General features: G+C 36.3%; 1 protein-coding gene across 1 annotated transcript; it reads right to left on the bottom strand.

Moving 5' to 3' along the window:
- Positions 1–8,547: 8,547 nt before the first annotated feature.
- Positions 8,548–11,247, bottom strand: LOC135933135 (CMP-N-acetylneuraminate-beta-galactosamide-alpha-2,3-sialyltransferase 1-like). The gene is made up of 6 exons (XM_065471088.1): positions 11,017–11,247; positions 10,737–10,933; positions 10,457–10,636; positions 9,473–9,518; positions 9,265–9,384; positions 8,548–8,727 (listed from the first exon to the last, which is right to left on the bottom strand). The coding sequence occupies exons 1-6, from the start codon at positions 11,245–11,247 to the stop codon at positions 8,548–8,550; spliced, it is 954 nt and encodes a 317-aa protein (XP_065327160.1).
- Positions 11,248–12,330: the final 1,083 nt, after the last annotated feature.

The raw sequence follows: 12,330 nt of genomic DNA, 5'->3' as shown, positions 1-12,330 counted from the left end.
CTGTCAGTGCGCCCCAGGGCAGCTGTGGCTACAATGTAGCTTGCCATTGCCAGTGTGTGAATGTGTGTGTGAATGGGTGGATGACTGAATGTAGTGTAAAGCGCTTTGGGGTCCTTAGGGACTAAGTAAAGCGCTATACAAATGCAGGCCATTTACCATTTACACCAGGCAAGACCCCAGGTGCAGGCTGTGTAAAGATGCCCCTGAGACAATCCAGCACATAACAGCAGGGTGCAAGATGCTAGTAGGCAAGGCATACATGTAACGCTATACCCAAGTGGCCGGCATAGTGTACAGAAACATCTGTGCCGAGTATAACTTGGAAGTCCCGAGGTCAAAATGGGAGATGCCCCCAAGGGTGGTGGAGAATGACCGGGCTAAGATCCTGTGGGACTTCCAGATACAGACAGACAAAATGGTGGTGGCTAACCAACCGGACATAGTGGTGGTAGACAAACAGAAGAAGACGGCCGTAGTGATAGATGTAACGGTCCCGAACGACAGCAACATCAGGAAGAAAGAAGACGAGAAGCTTGAGAAATACCAAGGATTGACCGCCCGCAGGGGCGAATGAGGAAATTATATAAATGGTAAATGGTAAATGGCCTGTATTTGTATAGCGCTTTACTAGTCCCTAAGGACCCCAAAGCGCTTTACACATTCAGTCATCCACCCATTCACACACACATTATATAATATATATAATATATATATATATATGTATGTATATATATATATGTATGTATATATATATATATATATATATATGTGTGTGTGTGTGTGTATATATGTGTGTGTGTGTATATATATGTGTGTGTATACATATATATATATGTATATGTGTATATGTATGTATGTATATGTATGTTTATTGATCAAATGTATTTATTAAACAAATAGAAAAAAAACAGCCAAAAAATACATGTTCAAAGCAACACAAGGGTAGCCCAGTATCAGACAGAATTGTGAAGTCCACTCTGTAGAGTGGGCAGTCATAATGAAGCAGTACACTTTAATTTCTACATTCAAGACGTTCTTCATATTTTTGGCCACCAGATGTCACCAGAGAGGACTATGTTGAAAAGCTTCGATTGATGAACCGTTTTTTAACAGAAGCTTCAATGCTTCAGAAAGCTTCGTTTGGCCATCACTAGTTCTACTTAAGTACTCAAGCTATCCAAATACAATGTTCTCCTATGGCCTATTCCATTCAATTGAGAAGACTAAACATTACCATCATAATCATTTACTTATGATGCTACTCTTTACCAGCAATAAAACACACTTCTAAGATATAGCTCTTACATTTTACAACAACACATATAACTCTCAAGCAAATAAAACCCTTGACTTTATTAAATTACAACCCCCCCCCCCCCCCAACCTGGTCCTTTCCTGTGACATCAGAACTAAATAGGAACCTATAAATACAGGAAGTGAGGCAGCACTTCCTCCTTTTGCTCCTGGAACACAGGTAAGTAAGGGGAGTTCAACCAAAGTAAACTAGACAAACTAACAGTTGGAATAAATAAAATGTTAACTTAACAAACTTTCAAAGTTGAAACGTTTGTGTCTGTGTGTACCTGTTCGTCTGTGTCTAAATGTCTCCACCCCTCTGGCAACATCTCAGGCCCTCCAAGATATGGCCCTTACCACACTCAAAGGCTTTAATTTCATCTGTACTGAACTGCATCACTTTGGTTAATTTGGCTATAGTTTTGGTGTTAACTAGCTTGCTCTTTGAGTTCTGAGAGTTTGTTATTGAAGTCTTTTGCTATATTTTGTATTGCTTTCACAATAGTAGTGAAGGAAATCTCTTCTTTCTTAGGAGATACTTTGTTTTTGTGCCACCTAGGATTTTGCTTAGAAAATCACTGAATGCTCAATGCTTTTCTTTTAATGGGTTAGTACAGTCATGATCATTCAACTCCTAAGTGCTATGATCTTTATCTCACTTTCTTTTTTGGTCAGATCCATTAGCTGTCAGTCTACTAGGTTTTATCTTTTCTGTTATCCCTTTAGCAGTTGGTGTGGTAGTGGTTGGTTTCACAGAGAAAAATACTGACAGGAGTTATTTTGTTTGACATTTTCAAGCACTGTGTGTGTGTGTGTGTGTGTGTGTGTGTGTGTGTGTGTGTGTGTGTGTGTGTGTGTGTGTGTGTGTGTGTGTGTGTGTGTGTGTGTGTGTGTCTCTTATCTTCCAATGACAACTAGTTCTTCAAAAAGCTAATGGAAGATCTAAACATTACCTGCTTACTTTATCCATACCCTTACGATGGTTTATTGGGATCATACCTAAGGAAAGGTGTAAAATGTTTAAAAAAATTATTATTATTATTATTATACATTTTAAAAACAATAACCACAAATCCTTTCAGTCTATTACTGTAAAGATTCATTCAGTGATCAATTCATTCATTAAGCAATGTAGTTGTTTAACTCTGATTATAGCGCTGTTTCAGTGTGCCTGATATATCAGAAAAGGAAATCAACTTTGTGTTCTGTAGTTTCCTGTTCTCTAGATTATGATCCTTTACATAATAGGAAGGAATAGCAAACTTTTTTCTTTCTTTCTTTTTATTTTAAAGTAAATTACAGATTCACTTTGCTACCTAGCTAACAGATTCTTCCTGTTGTCAAAATAGAATGGGGAAACTCACAATAACAACTTTAAGTACACTAAGGTTAAACCAATAATTCAGTAATTCAGAAAAATAACTCACAATTGTGTTTTTTATGTTATAGGGGTTTTTTTCCACTGTTTGCTTCTTGTTTCTATCATTTTCTGTCCTAAACTGGAAGAAAATTAGATGGTAGTTTTCAGCAAAAATATCATCACACTACCATTACCTGTTTCTGCAGGTTTTCTGCTTTAAAAAAGCAGACTGACCTAACATAGACCAATGGCAATAATTCTTAGATGGACTCTCTAAAAAGAAGCAATTTCACAGCGTGTTAATCTGACCTGCTTAACAACTGTCATATAATTCCAATGTTCAGCATCCCAAAGTACAATTAAAAGTTGGCAAATGTCAATTTCATCATTTTACCCTGGTCATAGCAACAAACAAATTATTTTGCTCATATGCCTTTTATTTGAGCACAGGAAATTGATTATTTTGTCAGCTTTTGTGTAACAAGGCCAGGTAGTGGATGTAAACTACAAATAATCTTTAAATCTTTTCAAATTTCTTACAGTTGATGACTTGTGGTCTCTTTGTCACTGTGTGGATTCTAGGTGAAGTGTTATTTTAAAATTAGCTATTTTAAACCACTCAAGATAACTGGATGTTAGCTTGATTGGTTGTTTGTCTCCCTATGTTATCCCTTTGATTTCCAGGCAACTGGCTTTCCAGGTTTTCATCATTTGTCTTTTGCATTCTTGTCATTACATTCATAGCCACTCTATCTGGTTTTATATATTTACAGTTTTGTTTTTTCTAAACAGCTTCTTCTTCTCTTGTAAGCCATGAATTTGAAAGGAATACTGCCTCTTGGGAGTATAAGTCCCAGGAGAAAAGAGACTTTGTGTAGGTTTACAGTTACACTTAACCCAATGTGTTATGTTTTACAAGTTTCTTCTGCTCCAGTAAGACGTAAAAGAGCACCCTCTATGTATCATCATCTATAATTACATATCTGACTTTAAACTTTTGTGATCCATTAGTCTAAAAGTCAAATTTGTTGAATTCTAATTTAAATTTTGTAATTGCAAAACACTCAAATACTTCCATGTGAGCCTCTTTATCCAAGATGTGCATGTGGACATGGATAGATCTTTAATAAGCAACCTTATTAATATTATTAATATTAATATGAATATATATTAATATTATTTTTTGTCTCTGTTTTTATTCCATTTGAGGGAGTTTGAACAGGTTTTTCTTTTCACTCTGGTGGTTAATGATTTTCTGGAGGTCATTAAATCATGAACCCTCTATTGCCTTGGTTATATCTTTAATTTGGAAAGTACTGGGGACAATAATTCGGCCAGCGGTCTAAGGGTCCACCCCTTGAAAAACAGCATACCTTTATCAGCACATTGTCAAATCTGGTGTTCCACATCAATCTGACCAAAAAAAAAAATCATTTGCTGTGTATGATTCAAAAATACATAAAACTACAATGACCAAAAAAAAAAATACTGTTTACAATGGATAGTCAGGAATGCACTCCAGGTGTCCAGCAAAACATACATTCACTAATAAGTGCTATGTGGTGTACCCTTTTACATTTTATTTGATGTGGTGGTTATGGCAGCAGTTTTAGGGACAAAATTAGGTTGTCAGAAAAATGCTGATATATCCATACTATCCTTACTAGAAATCATGATCATGCCTAACCACAATGCTTTTGTGACAATAATTAATATTTGATTGGAACATCTGCCCACATGTGAGTGATAGATGTAGTGGTTTTGAATGACAGCAACATCAGGAAGAAGGAACACGAGAAGCTTGAGAAGTACCAAGGGCTCAGAGAAGAGCTCGAGAAGATGTGGAGAGTGAAGGTAACAGTGGTCCCAGTAGTAATCGGTCACTCGGTGCGGTGACTCCCAGGCCAAGCAAGTGGCTCCAGCAGATCTGAAGAATAACATCAGAGATCTCTGTCCAGAAGAGCGCAGTCCTGGGAACAGCTAAGATACTGCGCAGGACCCTCAAACTCCCAGGCCTCTGGTAGAGGACCCGAGCTGGAAAGAAAAGACTGCCTGCCTCTGTTTGTGTTTGTGTGTTTGAGTCCTTCCTGCTCTGAGAGACTGACAGCTCTCCACTTGCATAATAACAATAACACAAGTTTAAGGAGATCAACCCTGTAAAATTCTACATATCTAAATATTTGGTGACTGTATTAGAAAATGCTGACAATATTCATTACATGAATTTAACACTTTCTATGTTATAAGTTACTTTACCACATCATTTTCCTTTTCTTTTTTTTTTTTATTGCCACTGTACAAGTTTATTTACATTGCCACTCTGTACATTTCAGACATATCAGGCAGGGATTTACATTAAAGGCATAGTTTCATCCAACAATATTAATTTTGTTGCAAAAATGTGGAATAGAAATAACTGTTTACATTGTTTAACAAAGCTTTATGTCCTAGAAACAAACACCCTGCAAAAAAAAAAACCAAAAAAAAAAAAACCACACAGCCTGGCTGTTCAGTTCAGGAAACAAATGCTGTATAACACATATGTTTTGGAAAACACATGCACTGAATACATGCTTCGGCCAAAGAAAATAAATTTTATCTATCATGGAACATTGATGTTGATCTCATTACAGAGATGTAGTTTTTTGTTTTGTTTTGGGGGTTTTTTTTTTCTTTTTCCCTTCTTTCCCTTCCTTTCCCTTCCCAAATCAGGCAACAAAGTATATATCTCATTTACAGTGACAATTTTTTTTTCTTCTTTTCTCTCCTTCCCCCTCCTTCCCCTTCCCCTCCTTCCTCTCCCCCTCCTTTTTACATAAAATATAATTACCATTATATAAACAATCATATATTTATGTCTGTACATACACATTTAGATGCCTAAATAAGTATATACAAAGGAGGGGAGAGAAGAAAAAACAAAAAACAAAAAAACAAACAAAAAAAAAAGAACAATACACCTGCCCAAACCAATATAATCTTGGAGCTGATATGGGAGGAGGCCATCCCTCCCAGTTTTACTTATTAAAGTAATCTATAAAGGGTTGCCATATTAGGTAAAACTGTTTAACATTATCTCTCAATGAAAATTTAATTTTTTCCAACTGTAAATGATACATTGTGTCTCTTAACAAAGCAGAGTGAGTTGGGGGGGCTTTATTTTTCCAGTTTAGAAGTATAAGGCGTCTTGCAAGCAATGTTATAAAACTCAAAACACAAACTTGTTTATTATTTAAGTATTTAACTGTAGCTACACCAAAAAGTGCCATTACTGGGTCTGGGGGGAGCTGTTTTTTAAAAATATCAGACAAAGTTTTAAATATTTTAGACCAGTAAATGGCAATATTAGGACATGTCCAGAACATATGTGACAATGAGGCAGAATTCTGGCCACATCGATCACATCTTGAGTCCGCTCCTGGAAACATCTTTGAAACCTTCAATTTAGACAGATGGAGCCTATGTAGGACCTTAAATTGTAGTAATCCGTGCCTGCAGCAAACGGAAGTGGAGTGAACCAGTTCTTGTGCCTTAGTCCATTGTTCCTCAGTGATGTTAATACCCAGTTCTTCACTCCAAGCGTTTCTCAAGTGGTCCAATGTAGTTGTACTGTCTATTTGCAAAAGTTGGTTATAGATTTTAGAAATAGCTCCTTTCTTTAGCGGGTTCATTAGGTACAGATCATCTGAAACTAGCTTTTGTGGTTCATTGGGAAAAGACGGAAACGTTTCTTTAATAAAATGACGCATTTGTAAATACTTGAAAAAATCTCTGTTTTCTATGGAAAATTTTTTCTGAAGTTGTTGAAACGAAGGAAAAAGGTTATCAATAAACAGATCCTTGATTGTGTGTATCCCTTTAGAAGTCCATAGCTGGAATGTTGATCCTGAGAGCAATGTATATGCTTGATTATGAATTAATGGTGTAAAAATTGAACATTGACGCCAATGGAAATACCTTCTAACTTGAGACCAAATTTTTAGTGAGTTAGATACTACCGAATTTTTATATTTATGTTTACTCATATCTGAGTTTGAATGAACCAACGATTTAAGAGTATTAGGGAAAAAAGTCATACTTTCCATCTGTTCCCAATCAGGTCTATTTTCCCCGCCCCAGAATGACATACAACGTATATTACAGGCCCAATAATAAAACTGAAAGCAAGGCAACCCCATCCCTCCTGTAATCTTAGATCTTTGGAGAAAAATCTTTTTTATTCTGGGTATCTTCTTGTTCCAGATAAACTGGGAAATTAACTGATCTATTTTCTTAAAAAAAGTTTTTGTGATCAATATTGGGATACATTGAAACAAAAATAAGAATTTGGGTAAAGTGCTCATCCTAATGATATTTATTCGGCCAGCAAGTGAAATGGGCAGTTTAGACAGTCTTTCCAGGTTCTGTTCAGTTTGATGGAATAAATTAATAAAATTATGTTTGAAAAGGCCAGAGAATTCATGGGTTACAGTTATTCCAAGATATTTGAAGGTATTTGAGATTGTAAAAGGAAACGAGGTCAATGTGGCGCTGTCTAATTTTTTTAAAGAACTAATAGGAAACAATATGCTTTTTGTTAAGTTGATTTTGTATCCAGAAATTTTCCCAAATTCAGTTAAAACTGCCATAATTTTTGGCAATGATTTAGTAGGGTCAGCAATATATAACAACAAATCGTCTGCATAGAGAGACACCTTATGTTCTACACCAAATCTCCTTATTCCTTTATAATCCTTTGTAGAGCGTAATTGAATGGCGAGAGGTTCTATAACAAGTGCAAATAGCAATGGGGACAAAGGGCACCCTTGTCTTGTAGAGCGGTGAAGGAGGAAGGGGCTAGAAATTATATTATTTGTGTTAACCGAGGCTTGAGGTTTTGTATAAAGCAGTTTAACAAAGGAGATATAATTAGGGCCTATGCCATACTTTGATAGGGTCGAGAAGAGGAAATCCCACTCAACCCTGTCAAAGGCCTTCTCTGCATCTAGTGAGAGTAGTATTTCAGATTCAGATTCAGATTGATCATGAGTATTCTGTGTATATATAATATTGAATAGTCTTCTAATATTAAAAAATAACTGTCTATTTTTTACAAAACCCGTTTGGTCCTCTGATACAACTGTTGGGAGAACTATCTCTAATCGCATAGCCAAAACTTTTGCTAATATTTTATTATCTACGTTCAATAGGCTTATTGGTCTGTACGAACCAGGTTCCAAAGGATCCTTACCAGGCTTGTGAATTAGAGAGATAGTGCTATCATACATGGTTAGGGGTAAGCATCCTTTAGTTAAAGCTTCGTTATATACCTCCAAAAGAATGGGTGAAATCTGTTCGCTAAAGGTCTTATAGAATTCAATACTATACCCATCTGGACCGGGGCTTTTTGAGCACTGCATACTTTGAATGGCCTGATTTATCTCCTTTAATGTTATTGGTTGTTCTAACAATAGTTTGTGTTCTATATTAATAGATGGAACTTGAATAGAATCGAAAAAACTTTCGATTATGTCTGGATCTTTTTCCTTTTCATGCAAACAGCTTACTTTAACTAAGAATAATACTGCTGGTGTTTGTCTTCTTGTAATTCTGCCAACTCTTAAGAAAATACTTCATTTCTTAAGACCCTTGGATGTTACAAACTACTAAAGAGTATAACCCCTGGGTACATTTTTTTACATGGTTAATTTAAGCTATGGATTAGGGGGGAAAAAAACTACCAAAATGTCACATATCCAATGACTTCTTTAACGTAACCCCTTTCATGATTACTAGTCCTTCCTAAAGATTTCCAATATCAGTTTCAGTTAGAAGGGTTAGGAGACAACTATAGTTATAGATACACATTCATTTGGCTTTAGTTCTTTACCCACTGAGATAATTGCATTCAATCACATTGTTTTCATTAGGCCTTCATAGAACTTAATTTTTTGTTGCTGAGCTAGTTGCCGGATGATGTTATACTCATAATTTCCAGGATGTACTCCAGTTCTTAACCTTTTGTTTGTGAGTATTTCCCAGTAGTGACTCCAGTTTCCATCACTGTCAGCGCCATAACCAAACACATCAACCTAGGAAGACAAAAAATGAACATATGAATGAATGGGAAACAGATGCATGAGCAAAATGTCCCTTTTTTAACCAAACTCCAAACAATGGCAGCTGAAAAATGAAATGAACAGTTGGAAAGCGACCTGAGCAAGCACTAAATGAAAACACCATGATTATACCATGAGTATACAATGACAAAACCTCATATTGAGAGGTTTAGCTAAAAAGCTTTCCATGAAGGACTGTCCTCTACATTGTAGTCTAGTCAATTTAAGAAGGGGACGCATCAGAAATACTGGCGACAGCTTTCACTTTCATAGAGCATGTGAACTGAAATTTAACCATTCACAGATTAAACCAGAGTTTTTTAATCAAGTGATACTGGTGTTAAAACCTGCTCTGCTCTTCACCAAACACATTTTGAACTTTTTAAATGCACATCTATTTAAAAGGGCAATATAAAAACAAAAGAACAAATTAGCAAAGACTCAAATGGACCAGCTGGTATGACAATAAAAATCATATTTTATTTTGTACGTCTGGCACTTTGTATTTACCTCATCACAAATGTGAAGTGCAAGAATCAAAGCCATAAAGCCAGTGGATGGATAACGTCCCTTATTTCCAAGCCAAACCTCATGTACATATTTCATGAAAGCTGGATTTACCACCATAACCTGTTAGAAATTAGAAAAAGCCTTTAAACATCTTTTATTTTTATATTTACCATTGCCACCAGGAAGCTTTGCCATTGACGTTACTCACCAAATCCTTGTTAGTTTTGATCTTTGATTTCACTGGCATATATGACCTGTTGGAAACAGCATGACATTGAAAAATATAAAGTAGATGTTTAACAAAAAACAAAGCTAAAAAAGGCATGGTCCGTCTTGAAAATGGGGGACAGGAGTAATGGTTTGATACAGAAATTCATCTTATTTCACCTCACAGTACATCCTGTACATCTATGCAGCAAGACAATCTAGGGAAATTTTTTGAGATACTTTGCTTAGTAGCAGTTGTAGGTAATTTTAGCAGCTGGGAGAGAAGAGGGTAGTGTATGTTGACTGTGACATCTAAACCTACATAAGAGTGTCATTTTTTTAAAAACTGGGGTGGCATTGGAGGGACCAAGAACAAAGCTGGGCAAGCTCAGATGAAATCAGAATATTTTATCTGAAACAGAATGAATTAAAGTAGAAAATGTTGAGTATGATTTTCATGTGCCCAAATTAGTGGCTGCACAACTGCCTAAAAATGGTTTACATAAAATAACTTTTCAACAGGTATTAAGAGTCTTTATTTGAGAGAAGTCACAATTCTAAGGAACAGTACAAAAGCATACTTAAATGAACTACAGTAAGATGAGTTGTTATGAGGACTCTTCATCAGACTGCATGTTGCGTAAATAATTTAGTCATAGTATGTGGTCTCAGGATAATCAGTTTGTAGAGAGCTTGGAAAGAAGGCGTCGTCATTTGAGGTTTGTCTTCGTGGAATACATTACAGAAAGACTTTGAGCTCTCTCTCTTAACTGATTTTGATTGTAGATTTAAAAGACCCAGTGATGATTTTCGTCACTGGGAACTTGATCTTTATGAGGCAGATTTTGCTATTTTATTTTTTCTATTTTATTATTGTCATTTAATTATGCTTGTCTAAAACAGGTCTCTCTTGCAAATGAGACACCGAGTCTCATTAAATAAATGTCAAATACATGTGCATGTAGCCCTGAAATATAGAACTCACCTTCCAGTAAAACCTGTTGTAGAGGCATTAATGAGCCACTCAAAGTCCTGTATCTTAAAGGGAAACAGTACAAAATGAGTGTTGTCATCCAAATCCACAGCACTCTCTGGATACATGACACGATGAGTTGTCTTGTTCCCAACGTCTTTTTCAAATCCTTTGGTAATAGCAGCGTTCATTCTAAACAGCACAAAGAGATATATTTCACATCAGTTTGGATCTTTTGTATAGAAGGGGACCTTTAATGGTTAAAGAAAAATTGCTTTAGCTTAGAAAGTACCTTATGACAACTTCATGTAAATCTATCAGCGGTCCATAATGTGATCTCCTTAAATTACCAGAATTACCCACCACAGCACAAGTCCTGCAGTGGTCATATTTGGGTTGTATAACATCTGGATTCCGTGGGAAGATCTGAAACAAGTTGGCCACCGTTGTTTCATAAACTCTGAAGCTACGTCTTTCGGTCTGTAAATCCTGTCAGACATTTCAAATAAACTTTGTTATACCAAATGAGCTGGGGTGGGTAAAAATGTCATCCTTTCCTGGTGACTACTTACCTTCCACCAGTTGAATTCATTCTGTGAGAGGTTTAAGTTTGGAGTCAAAAATGGTTGAACACTTCTGTTCGATCGATCCAGAAGCAACTGCTTATCCTCTGATAAACATTTTATGCAAGCACACAGTTTTTGGTCCACAGCATAATCAGTGAAGTGGTAGCCCGTTTTGAAATACACACCAATACCAGTGAAAACCAGCAGGAAAACCAGCACCTTTGATTTTGAAATCATGCTAGATGTTTGACTGGGAAACATTAACAATCTGCAGACAGAGTGTGTGGTGATATAATCAGCAAAGTATAAAAAGTTATAGTTTAGAAAGTCATCATATATAAAGCAACATTACAACACACACATTTCTATTCACTTATAAGATAATAAAGAAAATAATATCAAAGAAAATTAAGCTGTTTTTACCGCATCATCTGTTAAAATATGATACTTTTATAAATGACTTACCCGATCTACGAGGAAATCCCTTTCTGGTCCAGTTTCATGTAATACACGTACAAACGATGCATAGACTCACTAACGGTGAGAGCTTTTTCACCGTTTCACACACAGGTAACAAGCTTGACATACTCGTTTGCTACCAGGGAACGTGATACCTTCATCTCTGACAAAGGTGTGGAGAGGTGTGGTTTGTGTGGATTTCCTCACGTACCCACGTTCATGTTTGGAAACCGCTTCACCCATTTCGAAATCAGATAGTCAAACCAGGACAAAGCTTGTTTATTGCATCAGGGAGCAGAATAATCTAGCAATATTTAAATAGCTTTACAGAGCTCAGGTGATGATATTAAGTCTCATAAAGACATGGTCAAAATTATTTTCTGGTGTTTATCAATTTTATTCCCAATTAGCAGTATAATTCAGTAGTGAGCAGTACAAGCAGTAGTGAGCATAGCTGGACTGGCCATGGGGCATACTGGGCATTTGCCCGGTGGGCCGATGGTGATTTTTCGTTTTGTTTTGTTTTGTTTTTTGTAACGGTATAAACAATGGCAGGTGGTGGATTGGCCAGATGCTGGCAGATGTGTAAAATAACTCAGTTGTTTGGCGGTTGCTATGGCGGTTGCTTCCACAGATTGATTGATTGATTGACTGATTGATTGACTGATTGAATCTTTATTTTGAACATGTTGAAAAAGTACAACAAAATAGAATTAAACAGAGACAAACAAACAAAGCAAAACAAAAGGAAAACGAGCAACCACAACTACAAATAACTTTCATGTTCAAAAAGGAGCAGGAAGAAGCATAAGCTTATTTAATCCCACCCCCTTCCCACAATAGACTGCAGAAATACCTCCT

Source organism: Pelmatolapia mariae, linkage group LG22 (genome assembly GCF_036321145.2).
Source record: "Pelmatolapia mariae isolate MD_Pm_ZW linkage group LG22, Pm_UMD_F_2, whole genome shotgun sequence".
In the NCBI taxonomy this organism is placed as follows: domain Eukaryota; kingdom Metazoa; phylum Chordata; class Actinopteri; order Cichliformes; family Cichlidae; genus Pelmatolapia; species Pelmatolapia mariae.
The sequence above is the reverse complement of the archived record's forward strand: the minus strand, read 5'-3'. Positions and strand labels throughout refer to the sequence as shown.